The sequence below is a fragment of the Tachypleus tridentatus genome, chromosome 7, assembly GCF_004210375.1.
Source record: "Tachypleus tridentatus isolate NWPU-2018 chromosome 7, ASM421037v1, whole genome shotgun sequence".
Taxonomy (NCBI): Eukaryota; Metazoa; Arthropoda; class Merostomata; order Xiphosura; family Limulidae; genus Tachypleus; species Tachypleus tridentatus.
The window spans coordinates 85,454,959-85,478,803 of NC_134831.1; the positions used below are offsets into that span (position 1 = coordinate 85,454,959).

General features: G+C 31.9%; 2 protein-coding genes across 4 annotated transcripts in view; one reads left to right on the plus strand and one right to left on the minus strand.

Annotated features, from left to right (window-relative positions):
* Positions 1-111: 111 nt before the first annotated feature.
* LOC143256091 (uncharacterized) lies at positions 112-13,382 on the plus strand. Of its 3 annotated transcripts, none has more exons than XM_076512814.1 (3): positions 112-260; positions 9,182-9,427; positions 10,376-13,382. In XM_076512814.1, exons 2-3 carry the CDS (start codon positions 9,235-9,237, stop codon positions 10,786-10,788), a joined length of 606 nt encoding a protein of 201 aa, XP_076368929.1. In that variant the 5' UTR covers positions 112-260; positions 9,182-9,234; the 3' UTR covers positions 10,789-13,382. The 3 variants fall into 3 exon arrangements, with proteins under 3 accessions (XP_076368929.1, XP_076368928.1, XP_076368930.1); XM_076512813.1 differs by lacking the exon at positions 112-260 and adding an exon at positions 2,671-3,063; XM_076512815.1 differs by lacking the exon at positions 112-260 and adding an exon at positions 2,941-3,077.
* A 130-nt stretch (positions 13,383-13,512) lies between these two features.
* The window catches only part of PEK (pancreatic eIF-2alpha kinase), a 41,969-nt gene continuing 31,636 nt past the window's right edge, over positions 13,513-23,845 (minus strand). The window contains exons 15-19 of the mRNA XM_076512811.1: positions 23,413-23,559; positions 21,598-21,777; positions 21,240-21,341; positions 21,015-21,077; positions 13,513-17,276 (exon numbers count right to left, since the gene is read on the minus strand). Of these exons, the coding sequence (XP_076368926.1) occupies positions 17,106-17,276; positions 21,015-21,077; positions 21,240-21,341; positions 21,598-21,777; positions 23,413-23,559 (663 nt within the window). The 3' untranslated portion in view covers positions 13,513-17,105. The remainder of the gene's footprint in view (positions 17,277-21,014; positions 21,078-21,239; positions 21,342-21,597; positions 21,778-23,412; positions 23,560-23,845) is intronic.

The window sequence follows — 23,845 nt, forward strand, 5'->3', positions numbered from 1 at the left end:
TTCTGACCTTGTAATTTAAGTCCTTTAATGACGTCATAAGGCGTACATTGACGTGATGCAAGGATACTGTTGCCCTTAGCTTGCCAGCTGAGCGCTTTCCTATTCCAAGTATTTTTTGTCTGTTTGTCGTGTACTATTAGACCAGTTTTACTTTAGTTATTAAATTTAGAGTTTATTCGTGGTTAACATCAGAGACGTAGTGAATGCGTCGTTAATATTTACAGTTGTTGAATTTCAAGTGGTTACTCTTCATGGTATAGGTTGGTGTTTTATATTATGATAAAATTTAAAAATTAAATGCGAGGGCCTAATGTGTTACAATTCTAAGAAAATAGTATTTAGATAATATTAGTAATAATATAACATTGTCTGTGAGAGTACAGTACAGAATTACTTAGTGTTTTATTTTTATGGTACAAATATTTACTTTAAAAAACCCCAAAGAAACACAGTGGCGACGCCAGTATATTTTCGTTGGGGGGCTGAGGTAAACTGTGGAGGAGCTTCCCAAAATGCCATCAATATGAAGTATAGATGGTAAATTATAATAATGTAAATACAGGTAAATGTAGGTAACAATATTGGGGGATGAGGGAGCTTGGGGGGCCAAGCCCCCCTTGGCGCCGCCATTGAAGAAACAGCAACTGAAAAACAACCAAACAACAATAAAAACAATGCCAGCCTACTTACTATCATTTAAGTTACATGATTACGTTATTTTATATTTTATTTGGGAGATGGATATCAGAATGAAAAATATTAAAAGTAGTAGGCTTATATAAGCTATTAGTGTTACCGTTGTCCCTCTGGGGGACATTAGTATTGCTATAATAGAGTATGTTAAGTATACTTGGTTAAAATCTATGGAGTTTGTTTGTTTGTTTTTTTAATTTCGTTCAAAACTCCGTGAAGACTATCTGCGTTAGCCGTTCCTAATTCCTCTGTGATAGACTAGAGGGAAGGCAGCTAGTCACCATCACCCACCGCCAACTCTTAGGATACTCTTCTAACAACGAATAGTGGGATTGACCGTCACATTATAACACCCCCATGGCTGAATAGGTGAACATGTTTGGTTTGACTTATTCGAACGCGCGACCCTCAGATTATGAGTCGAGCGTCCCTTAACCACCTGGCAGTGCCGCGCCAATCTGTGGAGTATTGCTATCAATGTCAACTTACATTAATGTTACTACAGGTTTGTGTAAGTGATGTTAAAATGATTTTGAACATTCAAATCAGTCGTTATAAACTCGCAATAGTACAGAATGTATCAGAACTACATTTTTGACAATGTTTGGCGTTACTGAATGATGTGATATCGCAAATTTAACGCTTTTAAGAAGGGTGTGTAACAGACAGGAATGTAAAGGAAAATGAATCAACCTGGTGTTTAAGGATCATCCATAAAGAGACCTCAAAACCGTTGCTGTAAACAAAGTGCGGCGTGTTCTAACAGACAAGAAGTTGATTTCTCTTAATATCAAGATTTCACACAAGTCGTTCCATTTACTGTAATTATACTGTATTATATTATACTAATATTATCAGGCCTGGCATGGCCAAGCGCGTAAGGCGTGCGACTCGTAATCCGAGGGTCGTGGGTTCGCGCCCGCGTCGCGCTAAACATGCTTGCCCTCCCAGCCGTGGGGGTGTATAATGTTACGGTCAATCCCACTATTCGTTGGTAAAAGAGTAGCCCAAGAGTTGGCGGTGGGTGGTGATGACTAGCTTCCTTCCCTCTAGTCTTACACTACTAAATTAGGGACGGCTAGCACAGATAGCCCTCGAGTAGCTTTGTGCGAAATTCCAAAACAAACAAACAAGCTAATATTATCTATGAAAAATAGTGTTGTAAGCTATATCTATATAAATATAAAAGTAGTGTCTGTTGTATGTTCTATGGCCAGTTGGTTAAAGCACTCGACTGGTAATACGAGGGTCGTGGGTTCGAATCCCCGTCGCACCAAACATGCTCGCCATTTCAGTCGTGGAACCGTTATAATGTAACGGTCAATTCCAATATTCGTTGGTAAAAGAGTAACCCAAGAGTTCAAGAGAGGTGGTGATGACTAGTTGCCTTCCTTCTAGTCTTACACTGCTAAATTAGGAACCTAGCGCAGATCGCCCTCATGTAGCTTTGCACAAAATTCAAAACAAACCAGATCTGTTGTATGTTCCTGTAACTATTTCATGTGCGTTTTTACGTTTATCACCACTACCTCGCCTACTGCGAATATATATTTACCACATTCACCATGAAGATTTTTTTCGGTCCATTGGAGATACATGCACACTTGTGGTTTCATATTTTGTGTTTTGCAGTTTCTATGGGCATTTTATTACATATAAGCATGGATAGATACAGAAAGTGGATGGGGGATGCATCCCCCCACTGGACATAACAAAATTGTGTAGGTTAATGGGAAATCAGAAGTATAAAGTACTGATCATCTCAATTGGAATATTTTTGCTGTATGTTTACTTGTAACATGTTATTTAGGAATATATGAAAGTTCATTGTCACATGCACTATGTTGTGTGGTTCAATATAGTGCTGTAAGATTACTTGTAACTTGATATTTTAGAATAAAATCAATAAATGAGAGTTTATAGTCATATATGTTTCTTTTCTTTGTTTCTAAATTAATTCCATGAAATTTACGTTGCAGTAACAAGGAAAAGTTTACTTGGGGTCGGGTTTAAGTCATTGTTGCTTAGTCGATTATCCTCTCCCACCAAACAATCCTCTATCCACCACTGCATATAAGGGAAATAACTTTATATTTCCTAAGATAGCCTTTTATTAATCATAAATTTTCAGAAATTCCGTCCAAAACTGATACCCCCAGCTAGTTTTAAATAACTTGTTTGCTAGCTAGAGGAAGGTGCGGTCTCTGATGGTACAGACCTTATAAGTGATGTTCGATTCGTTTTACGCCTGGAACACTCAAATGAAATTTAGTTATGTGGGTGAACCATTTACGAAAAAAGTAGAATTTAATGAGATATTTCAGAAAAGAGAGTTCTTGTTGGTGTTAGCTATTGCGCTACATTATACAAGTAAGTTAAGTTTTGTAAGTGTACTGCAGTTAAATTGGCTGTGGATTTTTGTTTATACGCTACAGTAGTTTTTAACTTGTTTTATAATAACGTTAAACGTAAAATTTTCTTTTTAAAATTAAATTCTCTAAGGCGAAAATATACTAATTTGTGACAGTTAATAGGGTTAGACGTTGAATAATTTTCCCTATATAACTTGAAAGAACCCACCAACGAAATAACTACGCTACAACAATAGTACCAATGATGATGCAAAGGGTTAAAAAATATTATTACAAAAAATAGTATTACATAAAATTGTGAACTTGTTAGAACTTTGCTATAAAATCATTGAGAGAAATGGTGTCTACTTTTCATTATCTGTGTTAATGGCACCAGTTTATTTTATTCATACGCTATCTGACTACTATTAAATTCTAATAAACTCGTTATTAAGGTTCAGCAGATTAGTTTGTAGGCTGTTATGAATAAGCTGAGCTATAGTGATTTATATATGGTGCATAAGCAGAAATCATTCCATAAAAATAACATTTATATAGAATTGCTGATCAAAGTTTTACCAGTTTTTGTACAGTTGTATTGGCTGCTGTTTTAAAGTATATAATGCACGTATAATTTTGTTTTCAAACGTTTGTTGATTGTGAACAGGCAACGCAAACTGTAGTTATTATAAAACATATTTCTCTTAATGCTCTTGTTAGTTTGCATAGTTTTTTAGAATTTTTTTTAAAAGCAGTCTGTTTTAAATTGTTTTTAATTCTGAGTTGCATCACCCTATGTGTAATGTATAGTTACACACTTGAAACATTTAATTTCCTCATCATGCTATTTCAAAACCATGGTCATAAAAATAACTCTTACTCTTTTATTTTAATATGAGTTGGCTTGAAATTTTACAATTTGGTTTTGGAATATAAAAATGTATTAGCTCACAGTAAGTAATGTACATATTGCAGTGAAACAGTAAACATTTGTTGCTATCCTCACAAGAATCTCATTCTGTACATTGAAAGCCTGTTTTTGGTTGATTGTATTTTTGTTTCCTTAGCATTTACTTGTTGCAACAATCCTACAATGATTATACTTCAACTTTGGAGGACTTCTTTCTCAACAGCTGTGCATTAAAATTATTTCTATGTAATGGGATTTGGAGTTTTACACCTTCCACTGGGCTTCTTACTATATAGTTGTTTGTATCTGGTGCTGAAAGGAATTTCGTGTATGTCTCTGTTGTTAGTTGTGTTTTTTTTTTAACTCTCTTACTGCCATGGTATTTGTGGTGACCCTCACAAGAACATTGCTGTGCCAGTTTGGAAATTTGTATCATACTGAAAAGGAAAAGATATCCCACATACCAAAATATTCAGTTTCAAGTTTCATGAAAGCAATGATTTGTGGTATGTTGGCATATTGCATATTTTCTATCTCCTTAATTAATAAGTAGAATTTTTCAAAGTGTTTGTACTCAAAGAATATAATTACGTCCCAACATAGAATGTCTGTCAAGGAAACAAAAAGGTTTTCCTACAGTCATATATGACACCATGGAACAAGATTACTTCAGTAGATCATCAAATGTATTTTATTACATGGAAAATAACTGTACAAATCACATTGACAGTAATATCTTATGTTGGAGAGTCAGTAATAGCATGTTCTTTTACTGAATTGAAAGTGACCAATAGTGAATGGTGTATACCTCGATTATCCTGGTATTTGTTTTTATTGTGTATACAAAGTTAAGATATCTCATTAGGGAAGAATTTGATTCAATTTAATTTGAACAGATTTAGAGGTAGTTTTAGATAAGAAACAAAGTGAGCTCTGCTGGAGATCCTGAATGTCTTGATAAAGATTTAAGTATACAAATTAAATTTTCAAAACTTTAAATAAACTTTTATTTTGAAAAACATTAAACTATGGTTCATAATGTAATGGAATGCTTAACGTTTGAGAATTCTATAAGAGTTCATCTTGTTTTTTGGTAAATGGTGTTTTACACTTATGAATTGTGTTTGTTGCAATGCAAATAATTGTAGCAACTGTATTAAAATTTGCATTCAATTGATAGAAGAAAAATTCAGGTTTTGCTTTGTGATACGATATATTGTGAATCTTCCAGGTATATTTTGAGTTTTATCCACTACTGAGTGAACTTGGTGTACTATAGAATGTAACAGTATCAAAGTAATTTTTAAAATTATTTTGTAAGGAGTTAAAACAAAATTGCCATTGCAACCAGGGCCAAACAAAAATAATTTATTAAATCGACAACCATAGCAACCAAAATAGAACTTTCAAAAAATTAGAACATAAAGTTTATCACTCGCCAAGAAACACAGTTAATAAATGGATGATTGTCCACGACTTAATACTAACATTGAATAGTACAACATAAATATTAATGTTATTAATTATTTCAATGACTAAAGGAACGAGGAAAAATGAACCAGGAAAAGAAAAAAAACTGATTCTGAAAAATGATAAATTTCTAGATTAATAAAAATAATTTTGAGTAATAATCAGAAATAATTTGTTTTATCTCTATCTCCAGAATTAACTTGTTTAAACGTTAGACAGGTTGCACAACAAGATTATACATCTTATGATTAGGCTATTTACAAAATCTTTCACAACACTGATATCTGTATGCCACCATTACCACTAGGGGAAGAGTGCATCAGCATTTTAAAACAAACATATTCAGTGTGAACAAGCCAGAAGTTACATAAGCATTTCAGTAGGACTAAAATATTCATAACTGAACTAAACAGTAGAAGGAATAATACATAACGGTAAACAAAACCACCATAAAAATGAAAGTATAATTTACCATCTGAAAGTAAACGTTGCATTGGAAGAAGTTTTTATTTCTAAATATGGCAGTGAAAGAGTTAACAGTGGATACCTTGTCATTCTTCTTTCTTAACAAGACCTGCTATTTTAGTTTCTACTGCCATTTTGATTCGGTATTATAACTGAGATTAAATACTTTTCTGTATAGTAAGTTGTCTCTTTCCTCTGCTAATATTCCACTGCATAGTTCTTTTAAGATTTTGTCACAAGTTATGGTGACATAATGTTGTGTTCTGTTAACAAGTAACTTCAAAACTGCTCAATCCACTTTTTGCTTTAGTGAGATCCAAAATTTGTACCACAAATAAAACTTTTGAGAGTATCACTTTGTTGTAATGTACTGCTAATAATTATCAACAAAAATTAACCCAGTAATGAATAAAGATATTTTAATATACATTTTCTACTTGTAATAATTAAACATTATTATTGGACACTTCTGCTGCTTGTAAGATGTTTGGCTACAATTGCTGAAACATCTAATAAGTTTTGGTCAGTGTGGAAGATTCATGTTAGTCCTAAATCTGCACACGAAGCTAACAGTCTAAAATAACCCTTGTATTGAATATATTATAAATATTTAAAACACTTTGTTATATATTAAACAATTTAGCCAATACCGTCTCAAGTTAAAATTATAGAGAAGAGAAGGTAATTAACAAGTGTTTACTTCGTGTACTATTTTTGACTTCCTGTCCCTAAAGAATATGTAAAAGTTCAAAGGGTAATTTGTTTTATCTTCCTAGCAATGACCGCCCATTTAGTGGTGCTGACAGTGCAACTTCCAAGTAGCAAATCATCTGAGATATGACATTGTTTTATTTTTGGTAGAGTATAAGGATGGTAGAATGAAGTTATACATTAAATAGTAAAAATTAAAATAAGTTAAATGTAATCTAAAGATTAAATAACCAAACACTTCATGAGAAACAACTAGTGGAATGTTTGGTTGGTTATATTTTTTTTTAACATAACCATATCGTGTTTTAATTATTAGTTATACATATGCCAATTTACAGAATGGCTAATTAGAAGTAATAGTCATGAAATTATATTTTCAAAATCGAATTCTATGTATAGTCTAGTAAACATGAGACTATAATACTCAATTGGATGGATTTTCCTTTATTGTCAGCTCACTTAAGTTTATTAATGAAAGATGACTGAATGTTATTTGTCAGTTAGGAGCATTTGATTTAGAATTTTACTACAATACGTTGCCATGTTTGTCTCACTGCATTTGTAAGTAGTTTTTTTATGGCTCTAGAATCTGGAAGTAAAATTGTTTTATACACTTTTTTTGTGATTTGTATTGAGAAGTTTGCACATGGTATCATTTAAACATTGTAATGGTTTTCAAACAAAACTCAGACTTGATCTCTTTCAAATAGAATGAAAAATAGTAAACTGTTAAAAAGTGCCAAATTTTTGGGTCTCATTTGAAAACTGTTTTTTATTTTCATTTATACTCTATCAACTCTGCACCTTTTCAAGAATTAATATACTTCTTGGAACATATTGTTAATAGATTTCTGAGGTATATTATGACACTCTCAATTAAGTAATAATTTGTTGTTGTTTTACTTGCCTTGGACAGATTAAATTACTTTGTGGTTAATGGTTCTTATTGTTTTGTTGTTGCTGGTATTTTAGCTTTTTAAAAATAAATGATTTGCCTTAAAACAGATTGCAAACAAAGGAAATTCTGTTTTCATCTCTGCTATGCATTATTCAATATATTGGGTCATCCCATAAGTAATGTACAAAAATTTAATACAGAAAGTGCATCATGTTTTCTGTCTTTGTAGAAGGCTTTAATGACTAAAATATGTAGTAGGACGTGTATAAAAATGTTCAGACAAATAAAAGAAACTAACCCAACTCCACTTTTTCAGACAATTAATCAAATAAACCCTTAAGAAGATGGATGTGTCTGAGGAGTACATTAGGTATATAATGCCTTTATAAGTTTTAAAAAGGCAATAGTGCAGCAGAAACTACACAAAACATTCAAGATGTTTATGGTGTGGAGTCTGTCAATGAAAGAAAATATTGAAGTTTATTTCAGAAGTTCAGATCATGTGACTACAGCTTCAGTGATGCAACACGTTCAGGTTGTACTGTTGAGTTTAATGATGACTTGCTGCTGGCTGCACTTGTGCTGTAACATAAGACTGTGCTGTAACAGTTGAAGAACTAGCACAGAAGCGTAATTCAACCCATTAAACAGTTCACCGTCATCTGCAACAGCTTGGAAAGGTGTCAAAACTTGGAAAATGGGTTCCTCACAATTTGACAGAAGCCAACCTTAGAGTAAGGGTGGATGTAACTCATCTTTTTTGGACATGTTAGTGACTGGAAATGAAAAATGGATATATTATAAAAATGTTAAGCATTGCATATAATGGCTCAGTGCAGGTAAACTGGCTAAAGCACAGCCCAAAATAGACCTCTGCTCAATGTAATGATAACATCATGCTTTTATTGTGAACAGTTAGAGCGCTTGAATGTTGCCCTGAAAGAAAAGAGGCCTGGTTTGATGAATTGTAAAGGGGTGTTGTGTTACACTAGAATAATGCACATCCCCATACAGCAAATATCACATCTGCAAAGACTGAAGAGCTAGACTGGGAAAAACTTCCATATTCTCCAGTCCTTGCCCCATCTGATTATCATCTATTTCAAAGTTTACAGAACTATCATAATGGAAAAGAGCTTGGAGCACATGAAGTTGTCAAAACTACCCTCTCTACATTCTTTTCCTCCAAACACTGAGAATTTAATAGAAGTGGCATTCAGAAGCTTGTGAATCGTTGGCAGGAAGTAATTAATAATAATGGTACATATATTATTGATTAAATAACATTGAAAGCATTTGAAATCCCTTCTTTTTCGTACCCTAAAAGCATACATTACTTAATGTATGACCTGATACATTTCTACTGCTGACTAAGCAGTAAATTTAAAACCTCATTGTGGTAGCTGATGTCTTACCCTGATAAGTAGGTTAGATAATTAGTCAAGGGATAATATCAGGTTTTAGCAAGCTGGTTTCATTGCAAGACATTTTACTAATTAAACTTTTTTTAAAATTCATTTACTTTGAAATGAATAATTTTCAACTAACTTTCAATATTAAAGAGCTCTTGCAATCTTAAATTTTCATCCGTTTCTTCTTGACCGACTTCATAAAAGTTAAGTCGTTGATGGCAGTGGTATAATTTAATTTTATTATAGTTATTTACTTTTATCTCCTTTACAGGTTCTCGTTTCCTGATTCAGAGAAAGCCTCAAGCTAAGAAATAACATTTCAAAATGACTTCACCTCCTTCAGAATCAAAGCCAGTACCTTTTCGCAAGTATGGCATTTCAGCATGGGTGGGAGAGAAGTTTGAAAAATTAGCTGGTAGGTCAAATATAGAGCAGTTGCAAACATCACCACCAGGAGAGGATTTTCTTAACAATTTAAACAGACCACAAATTATTGTTACTGATGCAGGAATGGAAGGTAATTATTGGTTTTAGTAGATTCTGTTTTCATTCATGTTTTGATAGTTCGATAACTGTATAGTGATTATATATAAACCATACTTCACAAATAAAACATTTACTTAAATGTTTTAATTTGTAGTTTATATATATACTTGTTAATGAGTTGAAATACAAATTGAACTTTTATACAAAAATATTTCTCTGTCCCTGAAAATCTTGTATGAAAACCTTTGTTTAATTTGGCTTTTCTTTTTAATTGTAGAAGTAAAACTTGTTAGTGACAATACAAAACTTTTTATGTAATGGTTAAGACCCATTTTAGTTTCTGTTTAACATTTATTTGAGTGACTAGGGCAGTATCAGTAATTAAAAACAAACAGTATTTTTGTGTTTATTTAGTGATATTGGTGAACAAACAAGACTGTCTTGATTTTAAAGTCTGTTGAATCCACTAGTTCTTAACATCCAAGTTATGTTGTATGCCTACTTGTGGCTAGTTTTGTAGAGTAAAACAACTGGTCAGTAAACGCCATAACAAAATTGGAACCTTTCGTGCGGTTTTTAGCTATGGACTAAATAGTCTCTGTTGCATAAATAAAAATTGTTTAATATGTAGGTTACTGTGTGTGTGAACAGGCATACACACTTCATGTTATGCGAAATGTTATAATCAAGTTACAAAAGTAGTACTTGAAATACTTGCTTGAGTCAGGTAATATGGAGCTTTTTATGGATATAAATACTGTTTATATTAACTGCTATTTTTACTAATTAAATGTAATTCTTTCTTCTATTGAAACTGACTTTTTGTTCAATGATCTGTTAAGTGTTTATCTTTGAAGAAGGCCTTTAAAATGTACATGTAGTAAAGATTTTGTTTGTACATTTACAAACCTATGCACAATGCAATATTTACAGCAGATATTACAATTTGTCTTGACAAATAAAACTTGGTACATTACAGAAGCTCAATCAAGAAAAAAAATGATTACATCTGCATCTTCTCCTGCACTCTTTGACCTCGGCAATTTGAACGTGTCGAGAGAATGCTCTCCAAATGTATCCCCGTCCTGCTCTCCTAAGGTGCTGCGTAAAACACAAGAAAATAACTTGCCTGAAGGTACAGCAGATTCAAATCGTTTGGGATGGGCTACTTCAGGTTTCTTTACATATGGTAGAAATACTGCTAGTTTCAATGCCCCCTTGTCATCAATTAAAGAAGTTCCGGATGTCCCTTCATCCTCGACAGAAACTAAATTTTATTTAGGGAATAAAGATGAAACTCGTACACGAAAGATTTCAGCTCCTGCCACGAGCCACCGTAAATGTGCCTTTTCCAACTTTGATATGAATGCTCTTAGTCCAACATCTTGGTAATACACAGATGTTATTTTTAAAAAAATGCATGTGCATTGTATATAATGTGAAAATAAATATTTGCATATGTAACTTTTGTTTTAGAATATTACTCCAAAGTTGGTAGGTAGCTTTGTATTATTCATGAGTTAAGAAGTTAGTGTTAAATGTGTTCTTAAATGGGAAGATAAGATTTGGTATTGTAAATGTCTTGATTTGTTACATTAATGCTTTGCAGCTAAGTTTTAAGTTGCATCTGTTACATTGACCCAGCAGAAAGGCCCATATGAGATGTGTAAAAACAGTAACAGATTACATATAATGTATGGCACGTTATCTCTTTTTGTACACGTGCTGTGTAACAACACAATTTTGGTTTGTATTAGCATAAAAATGGTATGCATAATATGACCTTATGTTATTTATGGCTAATATATTCAGATGAGATTGAAATCATATTTCCCTTTCATTGTTTTGAGACCCAAGTCATTTCAGGCCCTTACAGAAACCTACCTTGTTTAGGACTATTGATACAGTGCAAGTTTATTCATGTATTTTGATACAAACTATAAATATCTCGGTGCTTGTACAGTAGGGTGGTCTAGAAATATGAAAATGAAAAATTAGTTTGCATGGTATTTGTCTATATTCCACTACCATTAAGAATGTTGGAAATAGAATAAAACCCTGATACTACTGGTCTGTGTCTGCATATCTAGAGGTGTACTTGAACACTTGATCATCATTATATATAAGAAATAATAGATATATTTTGTTTTTATTCATAAACAAAAACAAAGCTTTACAGATCATTAGAAAACTAAATGAAAATTTTAATAGTATTCTCCATATAACTATTAACTGATGTGAAAAATTATTATTATAAGACACATTTTCTTTTCTGAAGTTTGGAAATGTCTTTTGGCAGAGTTTAATTGTGTGGAGGACGTAATGATTTTGGTTTTCGTCCTTAGTGATAAAGACTTAAATGCTTGAATCTTTCCAAGCAGTAATACTTTTACCTGTGCAATCATTCACAACTTTCAACCTGACAACTACCTTGGCCATTTCTTCATACTCTGGAATCCTACGTTGGAGTGCCTTTGTGTTTCTTTTGTTTCCAAATTTAAGACCTTGAATATGTTGAGTCCTTTTTGTTACATTGGATTACACAGGAGCCTTGACTTTAAAGTTGTTTCTGTCCAGTTGGTGAACGTTTTATTTCTTTTCTGGAGTATTTTGATTTTTCACAATTTGATATTTAGTAGTTACCTTATTAAATACAGCCAAAGTAACCAAATATTCTGATAAAATACCTGAAGTGCTGTTTGAATCCTTTCAATGCAGTATCATGAACTGATTGATCTGGACAAGCTAAAGTCATTGAAGGGTGCAGCTGTCATTACAGGACCTTCATTCCAAAAGTGAGTGTAGACTACAGCTACAAAAATGCATGCTTGTGTTGAGTCCTTTATTTCTTGGTTGACAAGTTAGAACTGTTCTCGAAAGAGAAATATTTTGATAGTGTGTATGGCTTTGGTCATCCAATGTACATAATTTTCTGAAATTAAGGTAACAGAGGGAGGGCTAGTCCTTAGAAAATGGGAAACACCCACACTGCTTAGTTGTTTGGAAAAACATGTCAAAAAACTTTAATGCTGGATTGCTTCCTCTTAATTCTAGGAACTGTATGGTGCATAACTCATAATAAACTTATGAGATCATGTCACATCATCATTGTTTGCTAACTGATAAAGGTTAATTTAGAAAATTAGCTAGAGAAGTAAATTTCTTGAACTTTGTGCCATCCTTAAATAGTCATGTATTTAGTTTAAAATCCAGTCTCCATCTAATGGATGAAGGTATGCATCAGGAGTTCTCAATTGTATCTTTCAATGTTTACCACGTGTTGACCACCCTAATGTACAGTTTGCTTTTATGACAGCAAATTAAGACAATCTTGAAATAAATATCAATTACTGTTTGTATCAAATACATAACTGAAAAACCTACATTGTGAAGTGTATTTTTGTAGAATGTACAAAAGCATTTCCTGTATTCCACATTTTAAGATAAAATTTACAAGTTATATTTTTATATGATGTATACAATGTTTGTTATTAGTGAAATGTTCCTTTTTTTTTTTTTTTGTTTGGGGGGGTGGTGGTGATGTCAGTTTATCATGGACAGGTAACAACTCCAGCCTTAGATGTTTTATTGACTGCAGTAATTTTGCAGGGGAGATTTAGTGTTACATGCTGTCATCTACCTTCTTCAAAGCAGTGGTTGAAGATGATTAAAGCTACATTGTAAGAATGTAAGATCAGTACTGGACTGCTTTTGCTGCTAGTGATGACTGTCCATTGATACTCTAATTTTATAAATCTCGACCAAATGTTTATTTTCCTGGATAGCCCCCCTTACTAATATTTTACATATTTTAGATTCTCTAAATAACCATATGCTAAATTTATTTTAAATTTTCTTGGTGTGTGGGGAGGAAAAAGCTACATTATTTTAGAATGGGGATTTTTGCCTAATTATAAATCAAAGTATTCTTAATGTTGTACAGTGTATTATCACAAAACATTATTAAAAATACAAGTTTAGAGAAATGTGTAGATAATTTGTGCTTTGGCAACAAACATAGTAACAAATGTTTTGGGTAACTCCAGTGTCAATACTAGCAGTAGCATCAGATGAAGTTAGAGGAATGAGTGTAATGAAAACTTTTCTAAAACTGCGACCCAGAGAAAACACATTTTATTGACAAATAGTTTCTTTCCTTCGTTATAAAGAAGCACGTATACACAAATCTAGATAGATACCGAGGCATGTTTTATCTGAACTCTTAAAGCATGTATTACCTTAAGTTCTATTGCTAGCATATAATTAAACTATTCAAATTTCTTACACAATACAGGGTTTAGAAGGAACAGTAATTGCATATTTAGTACACGAGTGAAAATCATTGTTTTATTCTTAGTTTAATTCATTATGGGTCTATTTTACAGATTTATTTGAATGAAGCACATGGGTAATAAGTACATAAACATTTCATGAAAAAAAAAATACTAGTAATCATTCCTTAATAAATAATCAATTTATTCACAATATCTACAAACGTTTACCACAATTTTATTCATATATTCTAAACTCATTATGTTTTATTTTACAGTCCCCAAAGTTGTGTTGTAGATAACAGCACTTCAACTGGTAGTTGTATCAAGAACATATTTCCACTTCAACTGGTAGTTGTATCAAGAACATATTTCCTGATCTTAGATGTTAAAATTTAACAGAAACAAACTGAAAAAATAATACTTTCATACAGTTTTATAACTACTATCTAAAGCAACTTGTGTTACAATAAATGAGGGACTCTACTTAAGACGGTCCCCTTTAAAATGCTGTTATTAGCAGTTTACTACTATTTAAGTACAGGTACAAGGGGGGTAAATAAAATACTGAAATAAAAACTGATATTACTAAACCATGTCTAATTTTAAGAAATTGTGAAAATCAATGATTGTGTGGTTTCACAAACAAAAACTTCTAGTCTGTATTAATTAATTTACCATAGTTAGATAATTGCAATGTTAAAATTTCATAACCATTGTGCACCCTAGAAGATAAATGGATTTTAAAGTGAAAACCAATGTGAGATACTGAAAAGGAAGGAAACAGGGAGTAAGATAAAATGATGGAACAGCAAAACAATTGAAGAAATACTTTTGTCACCATTGTGAAATCTTTCTCATTATACAATAATCAAACTAATAATGAATAGAATAATAAAAATATTTATTCAACAGCTGTGAAAAACTTGGTGAATCCTATACAGTGCTAGATATGCCACTCACCACCTCATAGACCACTGTCTATACCACGTTCAGAAAAAACAACCTAATATCTTGCATTTTATCCTAACGTGCCTATACTACAAGTAACTGGTTGTAGTTTCAATCACAAGATATACAGAAGGCAGGTCTATTGAGGAAATGCAACCACAGCATACTGCGTAAGTCTATCTTGCAGTATGTAGAAAGGCTTGTTTCTATGCTGCACAGAGGTAGTCTCAACTCTAGTTCACATAGAGCTAAATCACAGCGTCACAAAAACAAGTTTAATAATTGTTGAAGTGTAACAATGTCAACAGGTGTTTCAATGGTAAATTTAAAACAGAAATACATCAACACAAAACACACTATAGATACATTCCAATATTTAAAACTTCTTTTTACTAAAATAGTTCTCCCATAAAAAATATAACATTTCACACTTGGTCATTCATCACCAGGTGAACTATTAGCTTCGACATTCTCACTTTTGTTGGACAAAAAAAAAATTCAGAAACAAGTTAATATAATTCCTTATCTAATAGAAAAAAAAGGATGGCCAAGTTGTATACTCAACAGAAAATCAAACAGAACAGTTAACGATCTAACACTGATAACAGCAAGTGCAGAATATTCCGTTAGAAACAAGTATAAACTTCCACGTTAATCTTGAGAAAAACTAGTTTCAATTTCAGAATGGGTGTTTTCACTTCCTTCCATTAAATGTAAAAAAGTAACAGGAATGTATAGAAAGTTGTTAAATAATTTTTAATAAACATCACGTTTATTTTTCACAAATATCTCGCAAGATGCAGGAGAAAAATTACTATTGATTGTTGAAAATTGTTTTTTAATTATTCATACAGAGATGGTTCATTTACAACTGTTGTTGTGAAATTTGTTTAATTTTATCTGCATCTGTGTGTATTAGAGGTAAACATTTCTTCAACTGGATGGCTCAATTTTATTTTCTAAATTATTCGAAAAACTGTTTTAACATCTAGAATTCCTAAATATAAATTGTTGCACTAAGTGGTGATAAAGGCAGTCTTTAGTGTTGTTTTTTAAAATATAATTCTGGTATATTCAATCTATTAATTCAATCCTTAAATCATTTCTTTTACATAATTATATAAATGAAAAGTATTTATTCTGAAGTTGAGATTTAACTATTTTAAAGATAAATGTGTAGTAGTGACAATGAATATATAATTTAGTTACTTTCATATTTGATTACATATATACGTACACACAACCATTGAGCTAGCAAGCTCATGAAAGTTCTATCCATTATAGTTATTATGGGGATAGTGAAACAAACGGTGAAGGAAATTATTATTTAGAAAAAAATTAAAATATCCTGATTACTTCGTTTTCAATACAGCTACAACTGGAAAAATGGTCATTAGTTTGGATTTGGAAATTTAAGATGTGCTGGTTTGAACTTGAACCAAAGAAATAAATGTTTTACATAGTTTTAAAATCCAATTAACACTGGATTATTCATCATCTGTTTCTACAATGAAAATACATTCCAACAGTATTAACTTTTATTAAACAGTATCACAATAATATTATGTAGTAACACCCATTATTTACAAAGTACCTGATGATACTCATGGCTGTGTTTGTAACAATATGCAAACACACTCAAGTTGTTTAATTATATAATAGTCATTTGGTACATAATTCCTTGCATTACCATATCCAACTCACCATTATTTCATTACAGATTCAATTTTATGAAGCCAATATCATATGTTATAAATAAATAGCTTTAGAACAATTACTTAAGAACCATATTTCTGAATTGTTATGCAAGTACTACACCAAAAATTATGAACCAGTTTCTTTCTCAATTTGTGAAAGAAAAAAAACTTTGCAAGGTTGAATTCATGTACTTTAAGATCCATTCTTTTTGAGTGCAACATAAGCTAGTGAAAAACAAATCTGTTAGTAGTTAGGAAAAATATTAGAACAAAGCTAACATCACCCACCAGTTTCTGTAATTTAGTTCACAGCTCGAGTTGCATGATTAATAAACTTGTTATGGCACTTTAATGGGTCCAGAACCAAATCCAGCAGCTACATGGCGGGTTGCATGAACCTTTTAAGTTCATGGGTCTGTGTTTATGCTAATTCCCTTAACATAAAAATTTCTGCAAGAGAGTATATGCAACCAGTACACATTTTAATAAAATTATATTTACAAAACAGACAAGGGAACTTACTGTAATATACACTGAAACCTGAAATTCTTACAGTAACACACAAAAAATATAAAATGACTACAATTTCCTAGTTTAGAAATTCCAGAAATTACCACGGATTTAGGTTTAAAAAATATTAACATATTTAGAACCTACTTGAGAATGTACAGTTAAACAAAGTGAACAAAAATACTAGTTTAAAAAAGTGATCTTGTGAAACCTATAACATTACCCACTTTTGATTCAGTTTATTATTTTTTGTGGAAGTTGCTATGTGGTCCCTTTCCTGTTAATCAGAACTTGAGGAAGACAATCTCTGGGAAAATGTTCTGTGTCGCCGAACACTGGTAACATCTTCGAGTACTGGTTGAAGATGCTTAAACAATTTATGTTGTTTGATTTCCCCAGCCGAAGGTCTGTTCTTAGGATTCGGTGAAAGAAGCTCCTTAACAAACAGGCACTAGAAAATTAATTCATTAAAACTTTATTACTTAATACACTCTTTCAAACGAATAGCACTAACACTGAAATTTTGTAAAATACGAGTCGTGTTATCTCAGTTTACCAAATTGCATGAAAACTGTCATTCTAATGTATAGTACAATGAATTACATTTATAAACATTTTTATTTAAATGATATGCCTACTACAGCACACAAATTACTGTTTTTAATGTAAATTACGCATATGTGTTCATGGTTTAGGGTTGTTTGGAGTTCAGTGTGAGTGTACACTTACGTACAGGAGCCACAAAGGCCCAAAATGAATCACCAAAAATTCAGAATATTAAGTTATAAAACTATACAGTATTGTGATACCACTTGAATACAAGGAAAATATTACTATAAATTATAAAACACACATCAAAATAAAAGCCAACATGTAAGCCTAACTAACTGAACTTAGATTCTATTGAACAAACAGATGTTAAATATTATAAAGTTCACCAAATAACAAGGAAACTTGCTAAATTTATAGATTCTATTAACTGAACAGCTAACTTAAATCTTAAATATTACAAAGTTTACCATCACAACTAGACTTTGCTTAGAATTTCATGCAAAGCTGCACAAGAACCATCTGTGCTAGCTCTCCCTAATTTAGCAGTGTAAGACTAGAAGGAAAGCAGCTAGTCATTACTACCCATCCAAATGCTTGGGCTACTCTTTTACCAACAAATAGTGGGATTAACTGTTACATTATAATGCCCCTACAGACGAAAGGACAAGCATGTTTGGTGTGACGGAGATTTGAACCCCGGACACTCAGATCACGAGTCAAGTGCCCTTCACCACCTGGTCATAACTAGATTGTAGTACAGCTCTGATAAGACAAAAGATGAACTAAACCTACAGCACTCCCTTTAAGCCAATTAATTTGATTAACTTCTACCATATTGTCTATTTTCAAGTTTACAATAAAGTTCCCAACATTAAAAACTACAGTGATGACAGTTTTCATGTGTGGTTGGTGTTGATATCAAATGGCTGTCCACATATTTTCCAACCATTCAAGCACTCACAGAAGCAAGACTGCAATGGGACAATAAAACAGTTGTTGTGACCATACACCACTGTTTCTTTTTGTCTTATCTGATCCATACCAATGGCAAAATAATAAATGTCTAAGGTTCTTAAATATTCAGACTTCTGAATAAAATTAAGATGCAGTCTATTATTAACAGTAAATTAATAATTAAAATAAACTCATTAATGGGTTACTTAGTGTATATTTTGTTCAGAATCAGATTGTGCTATTAAAATAAGTTTTTAGAGATTTTAATTTACATTCCATTACATTAAGGCACAAAAATAACATACTTTATAATGAAGTTTTAGTAATTTGAAATATGTTAGTCTTGTATATAATTCTTAAATAATTTGAAGCAGCTGAAGATAATTGCAATTACTTAAAAAGTATATAGAACAAGAAACATTACATACTTAGAAAATGTAAATTCTGACCACTACCATGTTTATTAGTATGAACTACTAGGTAAATCAGTCAAGTTTCAGTTTTGTGTTGACGAAGTCCTGACAGAATTACTAGATACGTCAGTCAAATTTCAGGTTTTGTGTCGATGAAGTCTTGACTGAACTACCAGATACGTCAGTCAAATTTCAGGTTTTGTGTCGATGAAGTCTTGACTGAACTACCAGATACGTCAGTCAAATTTCAGGTTTTGTGTCGATGAAGTCTTGACTGAACTACCAGATACGTCAGTCAAATTTCAGGTTTTGTGTCGATGAAGTCTTGACTGAACTACCAGATACGTCAGTCAAATTTCAGGTTTTGTGTCGATGAAGTCTTGACTGAACTACCAGATACGTCAGTCAAATTTCAGGTTTTGTGTCGATGAAGTCTTGACTGAACTACCAGATACGTCAGTCAAATTTCAGGTTTTGTGTCGATGAAGTCTTGACTGAACTACCAGATACGTCAGTCAAATTTCAGGTTTTGTGTCTATGAAGTCCTGACTGAATTACCAGATACGTCAGTCAAATTTCAGGTTTTGTGTCTATGAAGTCCTGACTGAATTACCAGATACGTCAGTCAAATTTCAGGTTTTGTGTCTATGAAGTCCTGACTGAATTACCAGATACGTCAGTCAAATTTCAGGTTTTGTGTCTATGAAGTCCTGACTGAATTACCAGATATGTCAGTCAAATTTCAGGTTTTGTGTCTATAAAGTCCTGACTGAATTACTAGATACATCAGTCAAATTTCAGGTTTTGTGTCGATGAAGTCCTGACTGAATTACTAGATACATCAATCAAATTTCAGTTTTGTGTTGATGAAGTCCTGACAGAATTAATAGATTCAGTGAAGTTTTAGTTTTGTGTAGAATAGTCTTCACATTATTGCTCAGAAAAAAACAAGTCACCAGAAGAGTAAAAAGTTTAAATGCTGACCACCAGAAGAGTAAAAAGTTTAATAAAAGTTTAAATGCTGACCACCAAAAGAGTAAAAAGTTTAATAAAAGTTTAAATGCTGACCACCAAAAGAGTAAAAAGTTTAATAAAAGTTTAAATGCTGACCACCAGAAGCTACCAGTTCTTAAATTTGTGATAAAGATCATGTAAACTGAGGTCCTTCCCACTTCTCCTAATTTATCCTTTAATTTCAAAGACTGTTGGTTCCAATAGCAAAAACATCACAGACTACATTTAAAGTCTCTATATACAAAGTATCGGTAACATATATAAGAATAGATATTAACCACAAACACCAGCAATGCAAGAAATGCACACAAGTCAATTACTTGTTTATCAAACATCTGTGTAACAATGAATATTGAGTAAACTAATTAGCCAATTCTTTTCGAAGCAGTTTTCCATCTTCAAAGAACAAAACTTCTTGCAAGCCCTATGTGTAACCCTATCTAGATTGCCATTAGCAGACACACAACATTTACATTTATTACCACAAGCAAAACAAAATATGCAGTGAAGTCATATTCAAAATATCATGACACTAGAAAGATGTTTAGAAAAACCACAGGAACATGAAGGATGATGGAATATATCAAATCATAAATACAGGGGTAAACCAATTTTACAAATTATCTTGTAACCTAAGATAAACATGGAATCTCAACATCTGTTGAATACATACATAAAGTCCTTCCAGCTAACTGTCAAATGCTAAGACAGATGTTCTACAAACTGTGAATCATTACATAAATGCATAGTAAATGAACTGAAAAGCATTTTAAATTAATAGCTTGAAAATTTATTTGAAAATATTTAAAAAAACAGCAATTACATATTCATTTTTAAGTTAATATAAAAGACATTCAATAGTTTTTGATTTTCTATGGGTTATCATAAATATATTGTTACATTTACTACTATTTTTCAATCAAAACACAAACTTGGTTGTAAAAAAAACAAGTTCTTGTTCCATTGTTAATGGTGAAAATTAAGTTTGTTACAAAAATTAAGTAGAAATGGATACACTACAAACACAGAAACTAGCAAAACATAATACGTTCCAGGTTTTATTCTAGTATTGAAGTTTATACTTTGACGTATTACTCTATACTTAATAGAAATTTTCAAAAACAGATGAAGTAACTTTCCACAGATCTCAAAGTTATCTTACAATAAATATATGGAATCATTTATTTATAATCCAACAAAATCTGAAACACCCAATAATTACTTGGAATACACAATGAACCATGTATTATTCTGACCTCTTCATGATATTCAGTGATGAATGTTTCAGGAAAGTCCTGTTCCTTCACTTTCAGTAAAATCTATGTATTAAAAAAGAAAGAAATTGAAAAGTAACACAAATGTCTCGATACAGCCAATCATAGACTAAATATCTGGTGTTTTGTACTTATTTTTATAATCCATATACAGATACAAAAAACAACTAAAACCATGAGCAAATAAAACTAACATTTCTAACTTACCTTAATACGTTCCATCTGAGTTGGAAATGTCATAAGTAGTTCAAAAAAAATTAAACCGAGGGAAAAAATGTCAACTTTGAAGTTGTAGTTCTGGCCAGTCATCTGAAATATGACCAATTTCATAAGTATTTTGTTTAGGTAAACATTTTTAATGACAGTAGAGTCTGTTATTTCACTTAAATATATTACATACTTTTGTTTTACATCACTTGCACTGAAAAAAACAACCAAAATACAATAAGAAAACTAATATCTCATTAGTGTTTAATCCTTTTGACAGTTTATTACTTCACCACTGGCTGTTAATGAGTTGTTAAAACAAGTGGATGTTATCTAAGCAAGTTATACCAGGAAGTACCTGTTCTGGACTCATGTACAAGTGGGTGCCAACTTGATCTGTATGTTTCTGATTAAAGCTGTCCTTTGTATTATTATTGTTTCCAGCTGGTGTGTGAAGACCACTTTCTGCCATTCCTGTCACTAGGCCAAAGTCTCCAATCTTTACAATTCCATCCATGGAGAAAAATATGTTGGAAGGCTGGAGAAAAAGGACAGAAACATAATGAAAGTAACTGATGTTATTTCTTGTTACTTTTACAAATTATCTGAAATATTAAGGAGGATATTTATTATATTTTTATAATGTATTAATACCCTGGTCCTTTTCAAAACAAGTGTCAAAAGAACTGCGTAGTATTAATTACTTCAAATGTTTAGCTGACCCAGTATGAGTTTCTAACAAAAACAGTGTATAATAGCTCACTAGCAGAGACCACGATGGTGACAGTCATAACAACGAAATAAACACTTATTAGAAATATGGCTGAGAAGGAACATTAGATTCTGAGATGTCTGTGTCTCATTTTCAGACTTAAACAACCACGATTACCCATTGCAGAAAATAAAGTCCACACCCATGATAGCTATCAAAGTAACTGACAAAAATCTGAGCTATTATAAAATGTTGTGAAATCTGTGAAGTAAATCAATTTTTTGTTAACATCCTCACACTTTCCATTACATTTGAAGTATTGTAATAAAAGCAATTTCTATAATCAAAGAATACTATGGATGTGTACACAAAAAGTTGTGAGTTCAAAGCTTTCCCCATGCATCATCGTGCTCTCGAACAGGACCACTTACCACAACAGCTTCAGTCTACCCAGCTATAAATTGGGTAGCTGAAGATTAGCCTCGATGGACTGTCATCCCATCCAAGCTCTGTATATCACCACTTTCATAGGTCTTTATGGTACTGAAACCAGAGTCAAAAACAGGCCATAGGTGCCATCTGGGCACAGGATTGATTTCTTGTTTTAACTTTCTAGAATTACATTTCCCAAGATTAAAAATACTCTTACTCATATTAATTTTGTTTTAAGAAAGGAAACTAACAAAATTTTCCGGTTAACAAATTACAACCTCACTCTTTTGAAAACAAAAATTATGCATTAACAAAATTTTAGATTCATAAAATGTATTAATGTAACACTGCAATGTTAACCTGTGCTACTAGTAATATCTTAAAGCACTGGAGAAGTGCTTGTCTCAATTGTAAATAGCTCATCCATACACATTTTACAAAGTTGCTAAACAGAACATTTTCGTCACCAAGAAACATATCGCTAAAACTTTTCTCCCAAATTGAACATCATAGAGCTGTCCAGCATCTTTATATAAAAATTAACTGATATAGTATAACCTTTCATGACCAGTATTATTTATTTCCAAGAAATCAAATTCAATGAAATATCAAAATTATTTATATTTGATTACAGAAGAGTCCTACAAACCATACATCAATGGTTTCAGCATAAAATATCATCGAAATACATTCATTAAGTCCCTGCAAATAGAAATAGTGGAAATAACAAGTAGCTCCCCCATGATACACAAGAATTTAAATTTGATAGAATGTAGTATTCTACCTGTAGTCCTGCATGGTGTTAAAAACCTTCTCTACAAAGCTAGTTTCTAATTGATTAACATTATAGAATAGTTTTGAAGAATAACAAAATGCTCATACATGCCACACAAGCCACTACAAATGTAAATGCTGAACATTAAATTTCAATAGACAAACATTTAGAAGAAAAATATAAATATCTTCTATTGGAGTTTCCCATAATGTATCACAAATTTGTAAGAGTCTATAAAATGAATACTTTCTTACCTTTAAATCTCGATGCATGAGTCCTCTCTCGTGCACATACTGCACAGCATCTACTATCTGATCAAAAATATCTAAAATATTTTCACGGTCTCTTTCAGTATTTGCTTTCATCCAGTCTTTCAAACTCTCTTTCTGGCATAACTGCATCTATAAGAAAATATATACGTGCATGCATGTGAGAGCAAGAGAGGCTTAGCATGCTAATAATTATAAATTTAAGATTTTAAATAAATGAAATTTGAAAATGTGTTTATATTTCATTTGTAGCTATCCTAAACTTAGTCAGTACAATTGAATACCATACTTTAAAATTCTTATTTAGAAGTACATTAGTTTCATACATTCCTAGCCATAAATTAAAAAAATATCCTAGTGTAGATGAACAGTTCTTGTCACAATTGCATATATTATAAACATTAAAAACAATTCTTGA

Coding starts and splice junctions, on each gene's coding strand:
- LOC143256091 (XM_076512814.1), top strand. CDS start 9,235: ATGACTTCACCTCCTTCAGAATCAAAGCCAGTACCTTTTCGCAAGTAT. Junction 9,428..10,375: donor TACTGATGCAGGAATGGAAG/GTAATTATTGGT, acceptor GGTACATTACAG/AAGCTCAATCAAGAAAAAAA.